This window comes from Manacus vitellinus, unplaced genomic scaffold, assembly GCF_001715985.3.
Source record: "Manacus vitellinus isolate BGI_N305 unplaced genomic scaffold, ASM171598v3 scaffold_4_pilon, whole genome shotgun sequence".
NCBI classification, from domain to species: domain Eukaryota; kingdom Metazoa; phylum Chordata; class Aves; order Passeriformes; family Pipridae; genus Manacus; species Manacus vitellinus.
The window spans coordinates 18,002,072-18,028,941 of NW_021940604.1; the positions used below are offsets into that span (position 1 = coordinate 18,002,072).

General features: G+C 37.4%; 1 protein-coding gene across 7 annotated transcripts in view; it reads left to right on the forward strand.

Moving 5' to 3' along the window:
- Positions 1-26,870, forward strand: part of FAM184A (family with sequence similarity 184 member A) — a 77,352-nt gene that overhangs the window by 20,103 nt on the left and 30,379 nt on the right. For all 7 annotated transcript variants that reach the window (XM_018077914.2, XM_018077912.2, XM_018077909.2 and 4 more), the window contains exons 2-9: positions 7,190-8,044; positions 12,241-12,376; positions 15,474-15,655; positions 16,277-16,474; positions 19,710-19,832; positions 24,018-24,179; positions 25,969-26,090; positions 26,288-26,438. In XM_018077914.2, the coding sequence (XP_017933403.1) occupies positions 7,190-8,044; positions 12,241-12,376; positions 15,474-15,655; positions 16,277-16,474; positions 19,710-19,832; positions 24,018-24,179; positions 25,969-26,090; positions 26,288-26,438 (1,929 nt within the window). The remainder of the gene's footprint in view (positions 1-7,189; positions 8,045-12,240; positions 12,377-15,473; positions 15,656-16,276; positions 16,475-19,709; positions 19,833-24,017; positions 24,180-25,968; positions 26,091-26,287; positions 26,439-26,870) is intronic.

A 26,870-nucleotide genomic window follows, 5' to 3' on the forward strand; every position in this document is an offset into this window, starting at 1 on the left:
GACTCTACTGGACATGGGGGAAACTTCTAGCAACCTCTCACAGAAGCCACCCTTGTAGCCCCCTCTCACTCCCCTCTCCCCCCCCCGCTACCAAAACCTGACCACGGAAACCCAATACACTTGTTTTCCCTTCCATCAAACATCATGTGCTTTCCATAATTACTGTCTTGTTTTCTGGATGGGAGAAAGGCTAGATCTAAGGGTTTCTATTTTTTATTTTATTTTGATAAATATTTGTAAGGGGTATCTGCCATTTTTTCTTCCTCAGAAAACTGGGTATAGTTATGAAATTCCTTTGCTCCACTATAATTTTTTGGTATGAGGAAAATACCCCACTTGTCCATTTTCTGCACATCCAAGATAGTCATATAAGAATTTTCTACTACCCATATCAGGATGCCAGCTGTTCTCCAGTGGTCACGCTGTATCCAGTCCAAGACCTCGCTTGGTCTGCCGAATGGAGTTGCCCCCAAGTGTCTCTTTCTGTCAGCCTCATATCTGTGCTAATGCCTCTGTCAAATCCCCTTTTATCCCCCTAAGGTAGTATTTCACTGGTGAGACCCAGTCTTGGAAACACTCAGCTGCTAGAGCAGAAGGAGCAACATAGCCTGATTGCCCACTTGACCCCTTGTAATGGGTGAACTCCTTGGTTCACTAGTGATTGCTAAAATCATTTGGAAGATTGCATGTTGTTGTGTCCTGGCCCTGAGACCTGAGGTTTAAACCACTCTTGACTGGCAGCAGACTGCACGTCTTCTGAACTTGTGAACAGCGTGTTATTGCTCAGTGTGTTGGGCTATAAAAAGAGGTGCAAGTAATGCGCTCCTCTTGTTGAGTGTGATTACAGAGTGTTCTGCAGCTGTAGCTTTACCTGCCAGCATGCTTTTGATTTCTATCACCTGCTTGACTTGATAAAGGTTATCCCTATTCCTGGATTAGGACAAAGTGCATGTTTCCAAGATAGGCTATGGTAACATAAAGCTCCTGATTAGCTCCCAGAAAGCCTCTCATTTGCTGTCTGGTACAACTCTAGGAGAAAGAAAAAATGCTGCAGGGAGTGACCGAATTGGCCACACTAACCACTGTCCCTGTGCTGAGGCACGCTCTGCATCTCTTCTTCAGGTGAGGACATCTCCTACCCCACAAGTAATTGGAATGTGGCATGCCTTTTTCTGGTAATTAAATTTTAAGGTACGGGCCCTGTAATAATTTATAAATATGCTGGGCAGTAAATGCAAGTGGATCTTTTAAAACAGCAATAATTAAAAGAGTTAATATTTCAGTGTGGACCATACACACACAAACAAAACACAGAAAGGATTGTAAGTCAAGTAGTTAAATGTGATACTGGTCTGTACTGGGCAGTTCTGAAAGTAAAAATGGGTTATTAGTGCATCAGGTACAGGTACTTGAGGAGCATGTATTTAGGAGCATGAAGAAAGCGTCTTTAGCTGTATGTGCCCCTGTGAGGCTTTATGCCTTAGGTATATGGTATTAAACATCAGGAAACCTGAAAATATAAAATAAATTTTCCCCCCGTGTTTTATTATCAGTGTAGACGTTAGTGAACAGTGCATGGCCTCTGACATACCAAGATTTCTCTTAGTTAGAAAGTTAAGTGTAAATCTTTAGCAACAAGTGCAAAAATGAAAAATGGTTGTCATTTGTTTTCATTCAAAGGTTGGAGGTTAGGTAGAAGTGGATATCTGTAAATGTTCAATGCCTGGAATTAATGCTGAGCTTCATGGTATCATTCTCTAAGTAAATAATTGTAAACAGAAGTCATTAGAGATTAATTTGGAGAGCTAGTTGCTGTAATAAAAATAATCCAGTATGTTTTCAGAATTTCTAAAGGAATAAATAAAGTACTAAATTTTACTTAGTCATAAATTGGGCTAACACATGAAGGCTGTTGAATAGCATAAAGGATATTTTAATAATAAATTTTCTGTGAAAGTGTGGGGTTTAGGGAAAAAAATTCAAGTTCATGCCTTCTGTGGATTTTGTCTCAAAGGAAGACCAGTATAGTTAGGCCATCTTTTTTGGGGAGATGCTATTGGCAGGGGACACTACAGCTGCAGACCATATTTGTGTTGTCCCTGCTCATAATGCTGTGCCCCTGATGCACTGGCCCCGTTATTTAGGAAGGCTTGCAGTGAACCACATAGCTGATGAACAAGGGCTTTCCTTCTGCCTTTTCTGTGGTGTCTAAACAATCCTGGGCTAAAGTTCTAGGCTTGTTTCTGTTTGTGTTATCAGCAACACAGAGATCTGGATTGACAAAGCATCTTTTATTTGCAGTATTTTCCATGAGGTAACAAAAGATCTTTCCAGATAAAGGGTTTTTTTTTTTTAATTGGAACAAAAAAAAAGGGGGGAAAAAAGAGGGGGAAAGAAAAGAAAGATGGACATACAGAGGTTTTGGGATTTGGATTTTTTTTTTGTACACATCTTATAATTGTCTGTTTACTTTGTATGTAGTAATGCATTTGTAAGAATGTGCTTTGTGATTGTGGTCAGCTTTTCTGAAAGACTGTTTTAAGTAGCTTTGAAATATTTCCTATATTACTATATTTTTATAATATACTAAGGAGAAGAAATTTGTCCAGTAAAACAAACTTTTTCTGGGCATTAAACTGGTTATTTTATTTATTTTGTTTTAAATCGACCCTTTGTTGGTCATAATATATAAATCTTAAATGCTTAAATATAACATACTTCTCGTTACTTGGCATTATTTGGTCAATGGGAAGAAAAAGGGGAAAGTTAATGCAATACCCCTTGCAACAAAAAGACTATGATCAGTCTGGACTATCATATCTCATTTCTACATAAAATTAATTCATGATAATGCCAGGACTTTTTTTTTTTTAATGTTTCTTGTTAATTTTGTAGACTGGACTCTTCTGTTTGCATTCTGCTGCACTTTTTACTGTTTTTTGTATATATATATATACATATATATATATGTATATATACTGTTTTTACCAGTATATTTTACTAGTTTCTGTGTGTAGCAATTCTTGTTTTTCCCCAGAGAGCAAAGATTGGTCAGACTCATTGGTCCATGTCTTCCAAATCATTAACAGGTTATGCACAAGCAATTCCTTGTTGGCACTGTGCTTGTGTGGTTCATTCAATTAGGCTGGCAGCATCAGCAAGATCTTGGGATGTCTCCAGAGGCTCTGGTGTTTCAGGCAGCAGCATTGGGAACACACTTTACCTGAATGAGGCTGAACAGCGCTCTTACCCAGAGACCCACAGGTTAAGTCTAAAATGAAGGTTTAGCAGAGTTGTAAGGTTGGTGTTTGTGTAAGATCTGTACTGATGGTTTTTTCTCATAGGTATCAGCTCTTTTTTTCATGTAAAATTAGAGATGATGAATGACACATTTTTGGAGATATTTTCATGGAATCGTAAAATATGGTTTTCAGTGCTGCCAAATAGATTTGGCACCCAGTGCTAGTATTAAGTTGAATTACACATTTTTAATTAGAAAAACATTCCCTCGTAACTAAATTGCTGGCAGGAGCAGATGACCAAAGTGCAGCTGACTATGCAAGAGGTGGTCATCTCTCCAAATCATAACATGTGGTTTGGAGTAAAAAATATTTCTCAACCAAATAGTCAAACTTTAATCTTGCAGTCACAGTGTGGAACAGGTATTTTTGTTTGTATTCCATGTAGTTCAGTGCACCAGAGCTGATGCAGTGACTGACTTGCTTCACCTTACTACACAGACTATGACTAAACACTTCAATAATTATTGGCATAAACGAGGTTATTACTGTTATTGTTACTAACTCTGTTGTAGTTCTTCAGGCCAAGGCACATGGTATTTCAGTAGATTCTTATTAATAGTTAATTATTGTTACTGTTTTCTATAAAGAGTATTAAGACCTTTAGCTAGCAGACTTGGTATCCTTGGAGAGAGTATAGTTCTGTCTGTACCTCTGAAATGATATGCTGACTGAAAATACAGCAAAGCACAATTATTTCTCTTTCTGTCATTTGATAGGAATTACTATGTGTATATGCATTTAGAGTGAAGCTGGAAAAATATTAATTACTCAAATGAGCAGTTTATGCTTCTTAGTACTATGCATTTGTACTCAAAAAGCTGCTAGTATTTTTTAAAGCATTTTAAAAAGTATTTACAAGCATGCTTAGCAAGTGGCTCATCCTCTGATTTAAAGAGTGTGCAAAACTTGTTTTATCTACCTACCTTCAATGTTTGCAACCTTTTAACTGCTTTTCAATTTTTAGAAATTTACTTGAGAAGGACCTATTTATTTTAGCTGCAACTTTGAAATACCTTGGAACAAATTAATACATTTAATTTCTTCTTTCATTTCATTGAAATGCTGTTGGGTTGCTTTTGCTTAAATTAGTACAGACTTTCTTTCCTGTGTTCCTATACTAATACATCAAGTCCATCAAATTCTCAAAGATAAAATCTGATACAACTGTTCAATTTCTTTAAAAATACTGAGATTTATAGTAATTTCATAGAGTTGGAATTCAGGCTGCTATACAACATATATTATGACACAACGTTCAGTTGCATGCATTTTATTTTATTTGTACATGTTCCATAAGATGCTCATGTCCTTCATTTAGGGAACGAGTGGTGCTTATTGAGTTTGTCAATGTTCAGTGCTTTTTGTGGGGAGCAAGTCAAGGATGAAAATTTAAAGATACTTCTGAATCTGGAATTGCTTATAGACTTATTTTTTACTTGGAATTTTCACTGAAGTTTGCACTGTTAAATCATGATACCCTTGAAAATACTTTGATTTACACTTTCTGCAGATCATAGCACTGCATAACTTGAGACACTGCCTGAAGTGAAGAACATTATGGCATTTCTATGCACAAAGACAGGAGTCAAGGGTTGTTTTGAGTACGGGATTTGACCTAGTGTTCTACAAATGCTTATTATAATAACCTGATCTTAAGTGTGAAATTTCTTTTTTATGGTACCTTTTAAACTACATTGTCCGGCTTCTTTAACAAAAACTAAGGCCTATTCGTGCAAGATAGTGTATGTACATTTACCAAAAAAAACCCAAATGGAGTGTTAGGTCCAATAGCTGAAACTGTATGTTGGTGACAGGAGGGAGGAGAGAGCTTTGTGATTAGAAGGTACTGTTGGCATCACCAAAGACAATGAGAACATAAAAAGTTGAAACCTTGGGTGAAGGACATTGCAGTGATAGTTGTGATTTTCCTAATGGAATCACACGTGGTTTTGTTGTCATTTTTTGCAATTTGTTGGTGGAGTTTTTGAGTGTCTGAACTGTGAAGCTCCTTCACAGTAGGAGTTTTTTTTGGTTTTGTTTTTTTTTCTGGGGAGGAAGAAAGCCAAAAGTCTGCTTGCTGACTGCAGAGATATAAGCAGTATTAAAAACCATTACCAAAGCTATGGAAAACCTATGTTTTTTCCTCTGTCATTAAATAGCATGTACCGGTGTTAGAAAAATTGAATTAGAATAAGTTAAAGTGTCCTTTTTTGATATTTCTAAGTTATTTCCTTGGTATATAAAGTTGAGTGAGGTTATTTAGTTTTTTCATTACATCTGATAGTGTTTCAGAACTTTTTTCTTTTTGTGTTTTCTACTTTTCTATTTTAATCTAAAGACTGTCCTTTTAGCTTTCTGTGTCACAGGTAAAAGAATGGGGAATGTTTGTTGTTTCAGGCATAAAATTTAGAAGACAGTATCTGGACTTTTGCTAAAACAAACAAAAACCAACCAAAGAAAAATACCACCAGAAAACAGAGCACGTTATATTACATGGCCAGAATCTTGAAGCTGCTTTTCTACTTATGAGAACTCTCTTGAGCTTTGTAGCTTCTCTGAACACTGGACTGTAAATACCTTCTCTAGATGGAACATAGAGGCTTTGTGCTTGGAGCCAGGAGAGCAATTCTGAGCCTTCTTCATATTTCCCAGCCCTGAGGGCAAGTCAGCACCATCTTCCTCTGTTGCCTGGTTGAATGCCAATGGAGGACTGGCCTAGGTTCTGTCCTCATGGGAAAAAAAAATCCCCTGCTGCTTCTTTGTTGTTCATTTTTGTTGCTTCTTGTTAATTTTTAAGATATACAATATATACCAGTCAGAAGACTTTTTTTTCCCCAGATGTGTGTAGCTTTTGTTTTATTTATTAAACTACTAAGCTATTTATTATAGCTCTTCTGCCAGTGAGATATCTGGGAAGGGCGGGGGTATTTGCTGGAGTTCTTGAAGCACAAAAGATTGTGTTAACACCACCTATTGCATGAATACTTTATTCACTGACATGTACACACACATACCCACATACTTACCCATACTTCCTAGTTAAAAACCAAGATGATGATCTACTGTGTTGTAGTGCAATTGAAACATCCCAGAGCATATATCTGGTTTTCTTAAAACTTCTGCTGAAAGTCAGTGGCTTTACTGTTTTCACAGCCCTCTTGAACTGCTTTATTCCCTGGGCTCCCTAGATTGTTGCCTGCTCTGCCCTGAACTTTTCTGTTCAGCTGACTTACTTTGTTGTTGAATTCTGTAGCGAGTGACCTTAGACCTTAGGAGATCTGCATACACCTACTGCTTACTAGGTAAGCTGTCAAAAGTGAAATTGTGTGCGGGCAGCCATCAAGCTTCCAAACCAAAACAACTAGTGTTTGCTTTTTAGATGCTATTTGATGTTCTGAAATGAAATATTTAAGAATGGTTAGTATTTGGAAAGGAGGGATTTGAGATTTGGTTTTTGTTCCAGTTTAATTTCTTGTTGTAATATATTCTTGTTGTAATATATGCTGCATGTGTTATTCTCCAACAGAAGACCTCTGTTCAAATTATTTTTTAGGCTATGCTTTTAATTATTTAAAAAAAAATTGGGAGGGTTTTAAAATGTGTTGACTGTGCTTTTAGTAGTATTTAGAGCAACAACATGCAAACTTTCATCAGGAAAATTACAGGTCCAAAGAGTATAGAAAAACTGTTCTACAAGATGTGTAAGAATATCATGACTAATACAACATTTATGCTGTTACAACCATAATAACATTTGGTGTTTTATTTGTGTGATGAAAACAAGCCAGATTGTCAAAGTAATTTTCAGAGTGCTTACATGTTTTTTTCTTAGGATTTAGCAGGTAACCAGAATGTCTTTTCTCTAATATAGTATTTCATGTTTGCAGGTAATATATGCTTTGAATACTAAAAATGATGAACACGAAGCAGCTATCCAAGCCCTTAAAGATGCTCATGAAGAAGAAATTCAACAGATTCTTGCAGAGACCAGAGAGAAGATCTTGCAGTATAAAAGTAAAGTGGCAGAAGAAATGGATCTCAAGAGAAAGATTCAGGTTTTGGAAGAGTCACTAGAAGATCATAAAAAGATGAAACATCAGGCCTTGACAGAATTTGAAGCATATAAGGATAGAGTTGAAGATATGCAGCTTTGTGCAGAAGCTCAGCATGTCCAACGTGTAGTGACCATGTCAAGGGAAGTAGAAGAGATCAGAAAGAAATTTGAGGAAAGGCTACGAAGTTTCATACAGTTGCAAGTGCAGTATGAGAAGGACAAGCGTACAGCCCTGGAAGACTTAAAAGCTGCCCACAGGCTTGAGATTCAAGAACTTCTCAAGACTCATCAGAGTCAGAACGCTACCTTAAGTAAGGGGCAAGAAAAACTAGAGGAATTGCATAGACTGGAGCTGGAAGACTTAAACAATAAAGTTGAAGAGTTAAGGCTGGAAAGAAAAAAACTCATTGAGGACTATGAAGGCAAACTCAGCAAAGCTCAATCCTTCTATGAACATGAACTTGACTCTTTGAAAAGATCGCAGCTTTTTACAGCAGAAAGTCTACATGCTTGCAAAGAAAAAGAAGTGGAGCTGAGAAAAGAATTTCAAAACCAGGAGAGTATGTTACGGAAGAATCTGGGAAAGCTTAAAACTGAATTGCAAATGGTCCAGGATGAAGCTGCCAGTCTAAGGGAAAAATGCCAAAAACTTCAAGTGGCTCTTGGTACAGCAGAAAACAATGTTCAGGTGAGACTGATGGTGCCATTCCCAAGGTTGTGAACTTTCTTTTCCTATTTATTCTATCTTTACATGAGGCTGGTAGTTGAGGTAATGGGAGCGTGTAAACTTAATTTTATGTCACTCATTCTTGCTTATCATATTCTAAATTTTTTAATTTATTTATATTTTAAACTTAATTGTTTAATTAACAATGTTTTCACAAGCAGTCACTGAAATACTGCACACATTTTCAGTATGTTACTGGTTTTGGCTGGGGTAGAGTTAATTTTCTCCATAGCAGCTTGTAGGATGCCATGTCTTTGATTTGTGCTGGAAACAGTGTTGGTAACAAGGATATTTTAGTTATCTCTGAACAGTGCTTACACAGAGTCAAGGCCTTTTCTGCCTCTTAACCCACCTCACCAGCAAGGAGGCTGGGGGTGCACAAAGACTTGGGAGGACACAGTCAGGACAGCTGAATCCAGCTGACCACAGGGGTACTCCATACTCTGTGGTGCCATGCTCAGCATATAAATGTGGGGGAAGGAAGGGGGAGGATGTTCAAGGTGATAGTGTTTGCCTTCCCAAGTCACTATTATGTGTGATGGAGCCCTCCTTTCCTGAGGATGCCCGAACACCTCTCTGCCCGTGGAAAGTGGCAAATGAATTCCTTGTTTTGCTTTGCTTGTGGGTGTGTGGCTTTTATTTATTAAACTGTCTTTATCCCAACCCACAAGTTTTTCACATTTACCCTTCCAATTCTCTCTCCCATCCTCCTTTGGGGATAGTGAGCAACCAGCAGTGTCATACTTAGCTGCTTACCCAGTTAAACTCCAACACAATTTTATTTAGTGTATTGAGTTGACCCTGGCTGGATGCCAAGTACCCACCAAAGCTGTTCTATCACTCCCCTCCTCAAGGCAGGGAAGAGAGAATATAATGAAAGGCTCATGGGTCAAGATAAGAATAGGGAGAAGTCACTCACCAGTTACCATCAAGAGCAAAACAGACTCAGGCTGGGGAAAAGGAAATCAAATCAGAGTAGGATAATGAGAAGTAAAACTAAATCTTAAAAGCACTTTCTTCCCACCCCTTCATCCTTCCTGGGCTTAACTTTATTCCCAGTTCTCTATCTCCTCCCCCTCCAGCTGCACAGAAGGATGGTGAAGGGGGGTTGTAGTCAGTTCATCATACGTTTCTCTGCTACTTCCTCTTCCTCAGGGGGAGGACTTCTCACACTTTTCCCCTACTCTACATGGGGTCTCTCCCATGGGAGACAGTCTTCCACCAACTTCTCCAACGTGAGTCCTTCCCATTAACTGCAGTTCTTCACAAGCTGTTCCAGTGTGGATCCCTTCCATGGGGTGCAGTCCTTCAGGAACAGACTACTCCAGTATGGGTCCCCCCCAGGGTCACAAGTCCTGCCAGGAACCTGCTCCAGTGTGGACTTTCCACAGGGTCACAGCCTCCTTTGGGCACCTGCCTTGGCATGGGGTCCTTCATGGGCTGCAGCAGGACAACCTGCCTCACCATGGTCTTCATCACAGGCTGCAGGGGAATCTCTGCTCCAGCACCTGGAGCACCTTCTCCCTCTCCTTCTTCACTGACCTCAGGGTCTGCAGGGCTGTTGCTCTCACATACTTTCACTCCTTGCTTCTCTGGCTGTGATTGCTTTTGGCAGTAACGCTTTCTCTTTTTTTAAATCTGTTATCCCAGAGGTACTCCTGCTGTCGCTGGTGGGCTTGACCTTGGCTAGTGGTGGGTCTGTCTTGGAGCTGGCTGCCATTGGCTCTGTCAGACACATGGGATGCTTCTAGCAGCTTCTCATAAGAACCACTGCTGCAGCACCCCCTAGGCTAACAAAACCCTGCCACACTAACCAAGTACATTTGGAAACTAAAGTTTCTTATCCCTAAAGAGAGACAAGACATCCCAGAAATACAAAGACTGGGGATTTTTTTGGTCAGCAACAAATAGGACTGGGTATGCTGGACTTGAATAAAAAGATTCTGAAATTCTGCTCCTTTTTTTGGTAACTGGGCTGAGGTTTGAAGAACAGCAATTTCTGTGGGTAAGCTTGAGCGTCTTGTCTTGGATTTATAGTTACTCTCAACTTACAAAGCCTTAAAAGTGATGGTCCTAGTAATTTTGGAAGCATCATTGGTAGAGCTAAGATGGGCCATGAGCTTTTCTCATTTACTGTCTAATTCCAACCCATCTTTTGGACTGTCCTTCCTTCTTGTGTAAAGGCTACACAACATAGTGAAGGAGGACTGCTGCCTTTATCAGATGTTAAATTCAGAATACATTTTTCCAGTTTCCCAGGGGGCCTGCCAAGAGTTCATTTCCAACTCTGTTCAGTTAGTGAAGCAGAACTCTTGTCCTTCAGTTGACTACATTGAGAAGGTAGGTTTCTGGCAAGCTGCAGTGAAGAGGAAACCCAATGTATGTTGATCATTCCTGCAAGAGGAAGAGTCTAGTAGAGTATTGGTAGCAGATTTTAAAGTCAGGTCCTACTCTGATTACTGTGGTTGAGATGCTCAAAAGCATCATCTAGTGTCTATGTTTCATTACCTGTCCTGTACAGTGTTTTTCTCAGTTCTCTTTTCTGCTTTAGTTTCTGAAATGACCCTTTACTATTTCAGTAACTTGAATGATAAGAAATCTGTATTTCCTTTTAAAACGGAACAGGATTTTCTTTTCCTTCCTGCATGGCTGTGAACACATCATCATGCTATCCAAGATATGCTGTTGTGAACCAGTGCATCAGACTTAAGGCATATTTGAAGTTTAGAATCATAGAACCAATGAATAGTTTGCGTTGGAAGGGACAGTAAAGATCATCTAGCTCCAACCCCCCTGTCATCGGCAGGGACACCTTGTGCTAGACCAGCTTACTTAGAGCCCCATCCATCCTGGTCTTGAACACCTTCAGGGATGGAGAGTTCACAACCTCTCTGAGCAATCTTTTCAAATGCTTCACCACCCTCATGGGAAAGAAAGCATTTCTTCCTAATATCTAGTCTAAACCTACCCTCCTTCAGCCAAGGCCATTCCCCCTTGTCCTGTCACTACATGCCCTTGTGAAAAGTCCTTCTCTGAGTCCCTTTTTAGTCCCCCTTTAGGTACTGGAAGGCTTCTTGAAGGCCTCCCCCAGAGCCTTACCTTCTCCAGGCTGAACATTCTCAACTGTCTCAACCTGTCTTCATAGAAGTGTTCCAGCCCTGTGGCCACTGAGTGTATTCCTCTGGAGTTGTTCCAACAGGTCCTTGTCTTTCCTGTGTTAGGGGCCCCACACCTGGACACGCAATACTGCAGGTAGGGTCTAACAAGAGCAGAGTAGAATGGCAGATTCACTTCCCTTGATCTGCTGGCCACACTCCTTTTGGTGCAGCCCAGGATACAGTTGGCTTTCTGGGCCGTGAGTGCACATTGCCGAGTCATATTGAGCTCTTCGTCCCCAGGTCCTTCTCCTTGGGGCTAATCTCGATGCATTTTCCACCCAGCCTGTATTTGTGCTTGGGATTGCTCTGACCCAGGTGCAGCACTCTGCACTTGGTCTTGTTGAGTTTTGCAAGGTTCACACAGACCCACATGTCAAGGTCTCCCTGGGTGTCATTCCTTCTCTCCAGCACATTGACCGCACACCACACAGCTTGGTGTCATCAGCAAACTTGCTGAGGGTGCACAAAATCCCACTGTCCGTGTTGCCAAGAAAGGTGCTAAAAAGTGCTGGTCCCAGTACCGACCTCTGAGGAACATTTGGTTTAAGTAAATGCCCAGCTCTCATTTATATGTCTCCATGTGCAGCTTAAATCTGAGTCAGTACTAAAAGCTCAGAGTTGCAATGAAGGACACTGTAAACTGCTGTGAATATATGATGTATTTTTTAATGTGAAGAACTCTCACATATTAGAAACTAGGTTTCCAAAGTTGGCCCCCAAACTCTGTGGACCATTTTACAGTTTATATTTTTTCATATATTTTGAATATTGTCATGTTTCTGTTATGCATTATTGTCATGCCATATATCCACTAACTTGTTTTTCCAAAAATATTTTTAAAGTATTACAGATAACACAAAATCAATATAGCAGTAATATTACACTATTTCAGCTTTTGTATGAAGAAAACTTGTTTGCTGAAAGGTCTTTTCTGTGCCTTTTAACCTAATGCTCATTTAAATTTACGTGATGATAACAGGTATTGTGTGTTTCCTCTAGGTTCTTCAAAAACAGCTAGATGATGTGAAGGAGGAGGAGATGTCATTGTTAAGCAAACACAAAGAAGTGGAAAGCGAGCTCGCAGCTGCTAGAGAGCGCTTACAGCAGCAGGCCACTGATCTTGTTCTCAAAGCCAGTATGTATGTCAGTAACTTAATCTGGAAATGAACTTCATCCTTTTATTCTAACCTTTCCTTTTTCTGTCAGCCTTGTGCAGGTTTAGAGTTTCTGAAGACTGTTTAATGCTTTCCATAGAAATTTGTGACAAGTTTTGGTATTTTTTTAACTTTTTTGATATTGCATGCATTGTACTTAAGACTCTTTTTTTGTGTACTTATTTCTCCAAATGTTCTATTTGAATGGCGTGTACATATCTTCCAGGCCTTGGAACTGCATTTGTGCAGAATGCTTATACTGTGTGTCTGTCCTCCACATAGTCACTGAAACATGCTTCCTGCTCCTCCATCTTTTTCAGTTGCCTTTTCTTTTTGCTGACACTGTGGTACTTTGCTTTTTACCTACTGTCAGAATACTTATCGGATAATAAATCTCTTAGGGTTTTCTCTATAGCTGTTCTTTTTTGCTCCTTTGTGTTTGTTGGCATACGGAAAGGCATAAAAAATTGTTTAAGACCTGGCTGTACATGTGCAGGTTTTCCCTCTTAGGCCATGTCTCCCTAGTGAACTGCTGAGTGGTAGGGAATTGGCCCAAGAGCTTGAACTTGGTCAACTATATGATAGGTAGGGTCTTGGGCTGAAAAAAAGGCCCTGGTTTATCTTTGACCTTGTTCAACAAGACCAATTGTAGTGATACCTGATTGTTTTCCACACAAATTAGCACAAGCTCAGGAATAGTGTAGGCTGCATATTTGAACAATATAGTGGCCAGCAGGGGCCCAAGACTGCAAGGTTCTGTTGGATGCAAACATCTGAAAGAAATAGGCTTGCCACCTGTTCCTTGAGTATCTCAAATGGGAATCTGACCCCCCAAAAGGTGTTTTGTGAGGCACTCATAGAAAAATTGATGACCTGAGATGGTTGGGGGGAAAAAAGCCCCTGTTCTCATACACTTTTCAGCCCTTACTGTTTCGTTCCTTAGGCAGAAGCGTGTGAGCAGTTCACCAGGCCACCCCAAATAAAGTGGAAATAAACTTAAATATCCAGGCTGTTCTTCCATATTACTAATGGCATCAAGTCAGCTAGCCTGTGATTGAGTCCAGCTCTGGTCTCCTCTGGCACTGAGGCTTTTAGCTTTACCAGAAATTCCTGTATGTCTGTGCTGTTGCCAAGCTCAGTGGCACTGTCAGTGGTACATCTTTGTTTTACAGTGCATCACTGTGCAACAAGAACCAAGATCCCTGTTTACATTGGTGCCACCAAACCATCCCCATGTAATGTAATTGGCTTCCAGCCTGTTTCAAAATGGTTTCTGACACTGGCCCACTGCCATCTCCTTGATTTTCAGCTCACACTGTCAAAAATCCTGCTTCAAAGAGCCTGAATTCTCATACTTAATTACCATACAGAGTGTTTACTCATCATATTGCAATTTCAGAACACTGTATTGAGTCTATTTCGGGCAATTAATACATTCTTCTCCCATTTATCCTGAGATTCCCAGCTTGGAACTTCTGCATTTCATACCTTTTGTGTAGAGCGTGAGGAACGGGAAACCTGTTTTGTGTGACGGTATTGCTAGGACAAAAGCTCTAGATCAGTGTGTGCTTACAATAAAATATACATGGTATACTTCCCAACAAACTGAAAATTCTTCTCTCCTTGCTACATTCTGAAATTCTGGGTTTGAAAGCATCTTTCTTAAATGGCCGAACTTTTGAAACAAGTTTGTTTTTTCTTCAAAATGTTGTAGAAATTAAGCATACCCATTATCTTAAGTTTTTTTCTTCAGTTTTTAGTTTTACAAACAAAAATACCAAAATGATTTGTAGAATTCTTCAGGGCTTAGTACAAGTAAAGGTGTGCATTTTTTATGAAAATACTTTAAGCTTGAAAATACTTGAAGCTTTTTTAGTTTTCAAATTTCATTATATATCCCACTGTTATTCCCTTCACATCAGTGTCCACAGACAACAAAGGCTAAAACAGTTTCCTTTTTGGCACATCTTCCTTTTAAGCACAGATAGAAATGAATCATGAGGCTCAGTGATTTTGTCTTGTGAGAAACAGTAGCAGGTAGTCCACTTTCTTAGCTATTTCTTAGTGACTTAAATTTAAAAGCAATACTCTGTTATTAAAACTCAATCTGTCATTTTTGAGGGTTATAATAATGAGAGAGGAAACAAAAAAGTCTTACCTAGGAGTTGTGACAAAAAAAAGGAATAAAAAATTATTCTGAGTAAACAATACCTCTCATCTTTCAGTTGAACAAACCTAGAAGCATCCTCTTTTCCAAAATAGTCTTCAATCCACTCCCGAGCCTCTCCCAGAATAACAGGAATTTCACTGCTATAGTCAGTTATGTAGTGGTAGTATTTTCAATAATGCAAATATACATCAAAAAGAACAAGGACGAAAGTTTCTGAAGTCATAAACCTTTTTCCACTGGTTATGTGAAGGACAGATGATTTTATTGTCTAGTTTGAAGTTGTTGGGGTTTTTTTGTTGATTGGTTTTTAAAAATATATCTAAAGAAATAAAAATAAAAAGCAAGCCTCTAACCTGCAATACTTTACTATAGAGAAAATGAGTTTTGTTACATCTTTTAGTCATACCCGTATACCAAAATAAACAAAGTTTATTAGTAGTATTATTATTAATTCTGTAAGTTTTACAGGAGCTAAAGCTATGTATCTAGCATGCTGGCTAAATTATGAGTTTGGTAAAACAATATTTTTACCTTTAGATGTCAGTGTTTTGCTTTCTATTGTGTAGCTTCTCATGGGGTGAAATCATGTGGTTTTAGGGTGGGTAAGTTCAGATAGACTGTCAGTGTTCACAGTGTTGCCTACTTCTGCTTTACCTTGAGAGTCAATATGCAACTCTGAACCAGAAAAATTGAAACTAAAGGAGCCCCAGCACCAAGTACTCTATTGTTGGACATTTTGTAAAAGTAAAAAAGATAGAAGTGGAGAGGAAGAGAAGTATTGCAGTGAAGACAAGGGAGATACTACATGCAAGCTTCCACTAGATTTGTACTGTCGCTGGAGTCTGACTGTGCACTTCAATTGCATGAAACCAATGATGTGAGGTTTTAAAGAGCTGTTTTGTTTTTAGGTCACATTGGAATGCTTCAAGCTACTCAAATGACTCAAGAAGTTACAATCAGAGATTTGGAATCAGAAAAATCTAGACTAAAGGAAAAATTGTCCCAACTGGAAGAGGAAAGAAACTTATTACAAAGCAAAACACAGAGTCTGGATGAGCGACAAAGGCAGCAAATTCTGGCATTGGAGAAGGTTAAACAGCTTATTGGCTTTAGCTGAATAAAAACAAAAGACATAGAATTCTCAGGGGAAAAAAAGATTATGTTTTAATTTTTGTTTGGCGTGACTGGACTAGGACCAGTATGTTTCAAGTATGTCTCATGTAGCAACATTGATTAATTTAGAGTGTAAAATGAGATTAGAGGGAAGTTCAGACTCCTTTGGACATCTTTTAACAATTTCATTTGATTTATGACCTGGTGTGTGTATGCCTAGTATCTAAAGTGTCTCAGGAAGGACAAATGTGAAATGGCTAAAGAACAGTTTTAAAAGCCATTTGCTGCAAATGCACTGAACATGTTTGAAAGTACTGTACTGAAATTCTCTATAGGCTTGATACCTGATTGGTGTTTTTCCAGATTAAATAGAGGAAAAAGTAGATTTTTAGTAAGGATATATTGCTTTGCATGGATCTGTTGAAACTACCTTTTTGCTTATGGAATTATGTAGTCAGTACTTCATGTTTGCTTAGTTTGTTTTATATGGAAGTTAATTTTTTGTAGATTTATCTCATCAGTAATATTTTTGTATTTTTTTTCTGCTGTTCAAATTTTTTTACTACTTAATAGATTTTTTTTTTCCTGTATTTTATAGAAAGTGAATGAAGCCAGGGAAACACAACGTGAATATTATGAGAAGGAGCTGGTAAAATTGCAAGCAAGATTGGAAGGAGAGGCTGCACAGTTAAAGGAGGCTCACTCCAAGACCTTAGAAGAGCTGGCATGGAAACACCATACTGCAATTGAGGCTGCACACAGTAATGCTAATAAGGATAAGAAGAAACTGCAGATGGTAGGTTTGTGTTTTCTTAGTAATCAAACATATTACAAAAATCAAATGTCACAGTTTGAATCTTGTATTGCATGGTTTTGTTTTATGGCAAGTTAATTTGGAATTACCTACAGGTCTGCTGGGTCTCTCTGAAGAAACTTCTTAGCTTTCATTTAAATAACAAATATCTTGGAAAAAAAATAGCACTTGTATTGTCATTTGTCTGCATACAGAAGAGAAATTCTCAAATTATACAACTATCTGTTCAAGTATAGTAGTTGTTTCTTCCTGGGATTTGTGACCCATATTCAGAAGGGTTGGTATATCAATCAAGATCAGTTCTTCTGAAGAAGATGAAAGATTATATTATTATAACATTTATTTAGAATTTTCACAAACAGTCCAGAAAGACAAAATGGCACTATATTAGGACTTGGCTGTAGGTGTACTCAGAAGATGACAACAGCAGTTCCTAGCTTACATCATAGAATTGTGCTCACTGTACAGGATTCTTTTACTGGAATCCTGAAACTGAAAGGCCTTTTTTTGTCTCACAAAATTGGCCTTTTTCTGTCGGGAGGAGAGGATCATTTGTGAATTATTTCCTTATCTGATTGTCTGTACCTTATACACAAATTTTGCCTTACACAGGAAATACAGGATAAAGATTAATTGTTTAATTCAAGGCTTTGTTACGCTCCTCTGATGTACTCACAGGAAACATACCAAGCAACACAGTTGTAGTTAGTGATGTGCACCTCAGGCTGAGGTTGAGTTTGTTTTTGTAAATTGTTTTACTAGTGTGTTGCTTCTTAGTTTTATTTTTGATAAATCACAATTTTTTTTTTATGTTACGTAGTAATTGAAGTTGCTCTTCGAGATATATGTATATCTGATCTTTCAAATTTACTTTCTTTGTACCTTTAAACATGCCTGTTATTAAGACAATGTCTCAGGGGTTTCTGGGTATATTTTTCTTTTATTTCAGTACAATGTGGGGTTCTTTTCATTTTCTTTCGTTTTGTTTGTTACTAAAATAATGTAGAGAATAAAACAAAGCATATAATAAAATATTTTTTCTTAAATAATTAAATTAGTTGAAGTAAGGAATACTTCTGTAAATGTGAGAACTCTGAAATTATTTTAACAAAGGAAAACTAAGTATGAAATGATGTTAGGATCAAGATCTGGGTAAATCTTAATCAGATTTCATTGATCTTAAATCTTAATCAGATTTCACTGTCTCCTCTGTCAAACCTGTCTCATGTTGTGGTGTTTGAGTAATCCAAGGAAGAAAACAGGCTTAAATGCAGAGAAGAATTGAATTTAGTATAAGGAAGAAGCATGGTTACCAGAAGCCTTGGGATAGAGGACATGAAGATTTATTAGGACTGGAAGCCTGGGAAATGCATCTGGTGTGTGCAAAGTTCTGAAAAAAATAGAACAGAAGAGAATTCTACAGGATTAGAGTAGGACTCAAGAAATAGCTTAAATATTTCTTTTTGCTTCAATTCTTCCATCTATAAAATGAGCTGTAAAAATGGCATCAAGAGGATTAGGAAAATAAGAGTCGCTCATAATTTTGCAGTACTACACAGCTGTACTGACAAGTATCATCAAAGAACTATTTATTCTGTTATCAGAATAGGGTCTAAATAGCACTAGTGGAATTTAACAGACAGCAGATTTCAGCATGAACAAGATAAATTGATCCAAGTTTCATTGAGCAAGGACCATTTGTCCCACAAGGAGACTGATCTGGGACCAGTGAGAATAACAGGCACTTGTTGGGTTACATTGTGTAGCAGAGTTAGTGGCAGTGTAACCCTCTGATTTGTCACTCTGTCCAACTTACACTGTGAAGGAAGAGATTGTGCGAGCAGTTTACACAGACATTATTACCTACCTCATACCCTAACACAGTGCTAGAACTAACAAACTACTAGGCTTAATGTGCTTACACCCCTTGCAAAACACTTGAAGAGTCTCTGGTTTTGGGTGAGGAAGGCTTCTTGGAGTCAGGTGGATAACACTGCAATTCCGTTGTGCAGCTCCCTGTTTTTCTCTAGAGTTTTATATCTTTTTAGGACTGTTTTTTCCTCTTTAATACTTGAGAGCTCTCTCTCTCCCCCCCTGTCTCTGCAATCTTATTGATATCTGCTGTTATACTTTTTGTTTCGGGTTGTCTCTGTTCTATATATTTTCATAGCTGTTTTCTGAGGTATTACTGATTTCTCAGAAATCTGAGCCCAGGGTTGCACAGAGGCACTGAATCAATGCTAAACCTTGCATTACAGCTGAGCCCCTAGGAAGGAGTTAATTAAGGAGCCTCTGTAGCTGCACAGAAAACCTTGAAGTCCTGTATGACATGACTCTGGAGCACATTGCTTGGCAACCTTAATTTTCTTCAATAAAACATTGTGGTATAATAAATTATATAGTATATTCCACTGAAATATGTGATGAAGTTCTTAATTTTAACATATTTCCTTTAAAGAATTTTGTGAAAGAAATTGTTCTTCTGAAAATGTATTCTGAATATTAATAAAGCTGAAGTGTAAATTTATTGTTTTCCTTGAAAAAGGTTTCTAACATATATATATATACACACAACATAGGCTCACGTAAGACAAATATAATTCATTCAACAGTTACTTTCAGAATTTGGCTATTACACCACAAAGACTGAATGAAAACAGAGGTGTTACTTGATTCTTTCCATGTAGTTAAACTTGAAAACTAATTATTGATTTCTTTTGATTCTGTGTAAATTTTGTAGATATGGTGTAGGTGGTTTTTTTTAATCATAACAGCCTCATTCTGGATTTTAAGATTTACTATTTTCTGTGGGGGTTATGTGTAGGAAATAGATGGCTAAAGGCTGAAGGACATGCATATTATCAGTGTAATTTTATAAAAAGTGAAACCTTCTGTCAACTCAAATTGAAAAACTGGAAGTGAATATAGTTTTAATGATTTTGATAATTAATTGAGAAGTAATTGATAGGAAAGTTGTGTTTGTCTCTATTTTGTGCTTAATAAGGGATGTTACATTATAAAATAAATGGGAAAATGAAGACATTCATCATAAAAGGAAATAAATATTCATATTTTATGAGTTTAAGGAAAGGGTGATTCTTGGTTGAGATAAAGAACATTTATGCCAGTAAGAATCATTTTCATGTGGGACATCTCTACTTTGCAATGACTGTATGGCAAGTATTTAATATTTCTTCCATCCTTCTTATCTCTGAAGGAGTTGGAGCAGCAGTTTGAGAAGGAGAAACTACATTTGGAGGATGACAAGAATCAGCTCCGACAACAGCTGGAAAACATGAAGGAAGAGCTGACAACAAAACTGACTTCTGCCAATCAGGAGGCAAGGGTTAACTTGGTTCTTTCAGCTGTGTGTCCTTTGTGCTAGACCACATTTCATCAACAGTGATCTTGTGCTGAGAGTCCAGGACAGCGGTAGGACTATGCTGTTCGGTCTGTTTAGTGCCTTATTTCTGTTTAAAGTGGAGTATTCTTCAAAGATGAGGAATTATTTGACTGCTGCTGAGCGTTGATTTTCTTTTCCTTTACAAAATTAACAAAGTGGGAGATGGAGCTTTGTTGATGTAAACAGCTTTTCATTTTTAACTCTGCTATATTCTGATTAGATACACAGACCTCTACGCAAAATATCAAGAGACAGAGAGAAAATTAACAGTATTTAAACCCATATTTAGTTACAATTAACATATTGGAAATTCTGGTCAGCTACCTGACTTGAAAATGTTCTTCATATATTTTCATCAAAAGATGACATGAAATACTTACAGTAAGACCCAAATTATTTGCAATGTTTTGTTATATGCAGTGTTAAATGTATCATATTTCAAGACAGTTTTAATATTTTGAGTTTGAAATTATTACCTTTTCATAGTATAATATGTTTATACTAGACATACATTCTACTGATATCAAAAACATTAATCCGTTCTTTTCTGGAACTTTCGCCTTGTTTCAAGAAAATTATTCATCAGCTTCATTGTTCAGCAAGGCCTACATAGGATTTCAGTGTGTGTTTTAGGACAGACTTAAGCATGAATTTAAGTACTGTTTTGCAGCAACATTTTTCATTACTATTTTCTATACAGTGCAAGTTCTGGAGAGAACAGGTGTCTAATTCTGGTGGCTTGCAAATTGCACAAATGCTAAACTAGCTTAAGAACAAAACTGCTTGTTTTCAATGTAATTAGTGGGCGAGACTGCCCTTTAGAAAGTATAGATTAACATACTGAAGTATAGCTTTATGTGTTAATGTATATTGTGATATTAATAGTATATTAATTTACATGATAATGTGTTAAATTATTGCCATCATAGCTAGGCTTCGCAAACAAAGATTTGGGAAGGGCTCTACCCACATTTTCCACAAGCACTCTGGTGGCTAAAAAGGCCAGTGCCAGATAGACAGGTCCAGTTGCAAAAGGCACAGCAGAAAGACTCCTTAGGTGGTATCAACAAGACATGGTTCTTTCTGCGTTGTCTTTTCTCCTCAAGGGTAATCCTGTGTGCGTGCTCAAAGGAAGCATCAGCATTATAGATGGTGTGTCTCCAGACCTTCTGATTAGAAGCCAGAGTAGACCAGTTATGTTGATCAATATGGTCAAGGCTGAGATGTTGTTTCAGGGAGTCCTTGTATCTTTTCTTCGGGGCTCCTCTCTTGCGGCAGCCGGGGCAAGTTCACCATAAAGCAAGATCTTAGGGAGGCGGTGGTCCTTCATCCTGGAGACGTGTCCTGCCCAATTAGTATCTACTTCCAGAGTAGTACCTACCAGATAGATAGGTATGACAGAGATTATATAATAGCAGAGCAGCTGAATCTCCCATCTTTGGAGTTCAGCAGCGCTGCTGATGAGTCACTCATGAGTACCAGTTAAACAGGAGACTGCGCTTCCTTCTGATGGTTGTGTCTGCCTTTGCCAGTGCATCCAAGCTTAGAAAGCTGCAACTGAAGCTGGAACTGCTCCTGCTCTTTTAACATTATGCTTATCTGCGTTCAGATTGATGAAAATATGGTATATTAGTTATTTATGATAACAAAATCAAACACAAGTTTATTTTTCATTTCAATATTAAAGAAAGTTTAGTTATTTCTTTTTAGCTGTAACTTCTCTGTTGTATGCTATTTTTTCTTGTTGCTGAATTAGATCTGAGGAGAGCACTGTTGTCATTCTATTGTCACTCAACACTGTAGGCTTAAATTTAGTTGTTCTTTCTCAGCTTCTCTTGGATTCCTGAGCAATAAACTTGCTCTTTCCTTAAAGGAAATAACTTCAAATGTTTTAAGAATGAATTTTCGTTACCTAACTGCTATGAAGTACAGGCTTGAAAAATTTATCAGCACACTGAAATAAAAAAACAGAGGCATAGCTAAGGAATAGAAGATTAACATAAACTAAAATAGTGAATTAGGGCCAGCTTCTATTTAGTATTTGAGTTTATATACATTCCTATGCCAGAATACATATAATATAGTGTATATTGCATATTGAAAGAATGAGAGAAAATGTACAGGCAATAAATTTGCAGTGGTCTGTAAATCCACTCCACGTGCTATGGAGGAGATATGTTTAATTTCATTATATGTTTATGTTGAGCACATGAAAGAAGTGCCTCACTTGTAACCACAGCTTACCCTTAGATCTCTATTGACAACAGACAGCAGTTTCTCAATGCCTTCACTGACCTGGAAGAAGCTTCCCTATGATGTGTCTGGCACATCATTAGCTTAGCTCTTATGTTTCTACTGTTGCATCCTTTTTTTGGTTTCTTTAAAGTTACAGAAGTCATTTAACAGTAGGCATGTACTTATTACTTTCTGTGGATGTTAGCTTAGTTCTGGCTTCCCTGCTGAGAAAGCTGCTTTTGAACCCATGCCATCCTCTTTTCTTTTTGACAGACTATTTGGTGGCAATTATCTTGGCTAAAGGACGAGGAAGATTCAAGCCTCATTAGGCTTCCTCCTAGTACTAAGCTATTTAAGAACAGTGTAATCTTAAATACTTGACAGAGATTTTTTTGAGAGTTCAGGTTAAGTCAAGATAGTGGCTTTCTCACATATATATCAGGATGAGGCTGGCTGTTTGCTCTGTAGGTTTGTTTCCTTTCACTGTAGACCAGCCAAGACCTTTTAGAAAGATGTTTTGTTTGTGTCACTTGACAGAGCAATCTAAGGACTTGCTGTCTCCACGCAGAGGATTTCTGATTATATTGCTAAGGATCATTTTAAACAGCCTCCAGCATTGCTTTGTTAACAGCAGAATATATCTTTAGCCCTGTGAATGGCATTCCTGCATGCTCCCCTAGCCTACAGGACTGCTGTTCAAGTTTTATGCAAGTGGTTTGCTATTACCAGGTATGTAGGTAGTGGTACACTTCCAGGATATCAATACAGTTTTGAGGACAATTCTTCATGTAGGAATCCTCTGTCACGTAGTAGTGCTTTTTAGGGAATTACTAGTTGTTTGAATGTAATGCAAAGGAGCACAGAGACAGGTGCTCAAGTTTACATTAGTTCTTCTCTGAGATCTGTCATGCCAAAAAAAATTTGGATTCCTTTCTGAGAGGAAAGGAGGAGTCCTTCTTTTTAGAATTCCATGATTGCCTACAGAGGGAGAGAGTTCTGGGAGGGAGGGGTGGTGCCCCTGGGTATATTATAAAGAGTATTTGCATATCATTATTCTAACAAACAGAAAGAGTGGTTGTAACTCTTACCTGTTCATGCCTGCAAACCAAAGCAGGGACACTTGTGCCATTGTGAATGAAATTCATCTCAACATACAAAGGCAATGGCATAGACTACTGCTTCTGCAAAAACTTCAGTTCCAATTAGCTGCTGTTCTTTGGTTCCTCCTGACTCCTGTTAATCTGTTTTTCCAGCCTACATACTTAAAATTTTTTATCTCTCCTGTAGCTGGTGAACAATGTTCAATCTCTAATATTTTTATCTGAAACAAAGAAGTATAGTATCATCATTTTACGGATGGGGACCTGAAGCACAAGCAGGCAGAAAAGAAGTGTTACGTGGCAGTTAAGGAAATTACCACATTATACTCTACAGGTATTAGATTGAGCTTTAACTAGGCTAATTTATGGACAGGTAGCGATCTGAAAACAGAGAAACTTATACCTTAACACAGGTTATTTATGTATTATATTAGAGTTTATGTATTTTGAAATAGTTCTCATTAATTTGTATAAAACATGCTTTCTCACAGTAAAGTTAGAGGCAATTTCAGATCTTTTATATAACCTTGCAAAGTGCATCAAACACACATTGGATATAAATTTTTTTTACTTGTAGAAATCCTTTAATTGTCTTTGATTTTCTAATATTACAGGAATTTGTTTTCAAGTATGGAAATGTTAAGTGATATTAAAGGAGAACAGGCTGTGCAACTAAAAAATTTGCTTAGGTCAGAATTAGAAAATACTGGAAGAAAATGAAACAAGGTTGGCTTGGCTGCCGTTAGTAATAATTATGGAAATGACAACTTTCTTTGTTTTATGATAGGTGTGTCGTCTGCAAGACCTAGTACGAAAAAGTGAGCAAGGCCTTGGGACTGCAGAAGGACATATCTCCAGTCTTCAAGAAGCTCAGGAAATACTACAGAAAGAACTGGAATTAACTAGAGCAAGACTGCGAGAGACCACGGATTCCTTGTATAGTGTTGAGGTAACCGTAATGTTGGAGAATTAAGTTGTGCAAAGCACAGTCACAGTGATTTTGGTCTTGTTTTTAAAATGGCAAGAAGTATTCTGGTGTACACGTTATTGAAGGAGCCTCATGTGGCTTCATTAAAAGAGAGATTTCTATATCTAGCAGAGAAGAAAAAAAACCCTGAAAAGTAGGATGGGTTGTTTGGGGGTTTTTCTCTTTTTTTGGTTGGTTGTTTGGTTGATTGTTTTGGGGTGGATTTTTTTTTTGTTGTTGTCAAAACATTTTTAGTATTTTAACAGGTAGTGCTGCATCTTTCTGTGGTTAATATAAATAGTAGCTGTGGCAAAATATGTTCAGAGGCTGGATAGAATTTCAGGAGAATGTAAAAACTGTATGTGTTACAATGTTGCTATTCCAGACAGTTCATGTCTTGCTGCAAAATAAGATCCAGAGCTTACTAGTGCTAGAATTCACTAAAACATATTTAATGTTTTCTTTGAGTAATGGGCACAGTCTTCGTTTTAGTCTCAAATTTAGAATTTCAGTAGAGACTTGAGGATACTTTAAAGATATATGCTATGATATCTTGAAAGATAGCAGACTGTCACCTAGAAAAATGTGACCACTTTGAACCATTGAAGCAGTTAATCTGTCTAGGCACAAATGTATTGTCATTTTAATTGGCTTAGTTGAAACTAGAACAGTCAGTTAGTCTGTCAATAACTCATTGACTGTAATGCTAAGTAAACATTTCCTTTTTCTTTCCTCAGTAAATAATGTACATTTTACAAGATCCCAGAAATGTTTGGAGTAGCAAATATTAAAAAAAAAAAATTTCACTGAACCTGTTTTCTTATTTTCATAACAAAACCAGCTGGAAACAGGATATTGGTATATTTTTTTAATTTCTTTCAGCTGTGGTCATTGGGTGTGCACCATATTACAATTTATAACTTTCTTTGTATTTTTTGTAATTTCTGTAAGTGTCCTTATGAACTTGTATTGCTCTCTTCACCTATTAAAATATTTCAATAGTTTCAATAGCAGGTTACTAACACTAACATTTATCTTAACAGATTTTAAAATATATAAAAATGCTACATTTTAAAAAGTCTTAATTAAATTTAGAGAGACATGTTTGCATCTCATGTATGAAGCAAGCACTGCTGAAGAAAATTCATGTAAGGCTTTCTAGGTAGTACCTAATATTATTCTAGTATGGTAAAATTTGAACAGAAATTGATAGGAATTTTAAAGATAGTGTTTTCTGTGTTCAGACTGTGAAACCTTGTTTCTAGCAGGTTTGTCCAATCAAGAAACAGAAATAAGTTATATGAACTTTGTATCAAATACAGATAGCTCAAGCTTTGAAATTCGAATACTGAATGTTTGATGCTTTAAAAATTTTAAAAAACAATCAAAGCCTTCTTGACAAGGACCCAAGCAACCTGCTGTAGTTCTGGAGTTAGTCCTGCAGTGAACAGGACTTAATGACCTTTTGAAGTTCTTTGCAACATAAATTGTTCTGTGGTTCGATGTAATGGTATTTGAAAAGGCTACCTGAAGAATGACCTATTGGAAAATTGCTTTTTATAGTAATGTAGACTTCTGTTTCACAAGTATGAAATATCAGCAGATGTTTAGGCATTAATTGTGCATAATGAGGAATTATACACTGAAGAAGTTGTAGTTCAGATTTTATGAGTCAGTTGTAACTGTTATTTTTATTATAAATATATTCATTTAAGGCTTAAAATATGTTTTTGCTGCTGATCAGTCTCTATTGTAAAGTTTGTGTTTGCAGGGGGAACTAGATCAGGAGAGACAACAGCACGAGGCAATGATTGCTGCCATGAGAGAAGAGGAAAAGTTCAAAGTTGACAGAATGGCACGTGACTTGGAAATAAAATGGACAGAAAATCTTCGGCGAGTATTTTTTTTCCTCTTTTATTCTTTAATAACAAATGAGCTATGTATTATATGCAAATGTACTTTCAAATGAGATGTAAAGCAAAGGTTTCTGCTATTATCTAAGATTTTTCCAATTACTACCGAAATCTTAATTCCTTTTCACTTCTTGCACAAGGTCCACTGCATTGTGGTTATTTGACCTTTGTTTTTAGACAGGAATGTAATAAGCTTCGTGAAGAGCTGAGGCTGCAGCATGAAGAGGATAAGAAGGCTGCCATGACTCAGCTGTTGCAGCTGAAAGAACGTGAAAAAAATGCAGCAAGAGATGGATGGCAAAAAAAGGTTGAAGATCTTTTAGACCAGGTAACTATGGTGTCTTTGAGAATTGAAAAGCCATTACAATTTAGGTGCAGGTGGTTTATTCCTAATTAACTGCATTGAATTGGTTGTGATATCTGACTTTGAAAAGAAATTTCTTAGCATAGTGCTTTTTAACCTAATCATTATAAAATATTTTAAATAATATATGAACATAATTTAATTATATGAATGTTCTTCTTTACATTAACTGTGAGTAAAACTTTTTACAGTTTTGAGGGGAGATGTGGGAGGATGTTGACAATCTCACATCTTCACTACGAGATGTTTTTGATTCTGTTTGCTCACCTGTTCTGCTGTTAAATATCTACCAATGCTAATTGGTTGGACTTAGAGTTATCCCTTATCTTTACAAAAATAATAATTTCCTATCTGTACAAGAGTAACACTGTACAAGTCACTGAAAAATCAAAATGT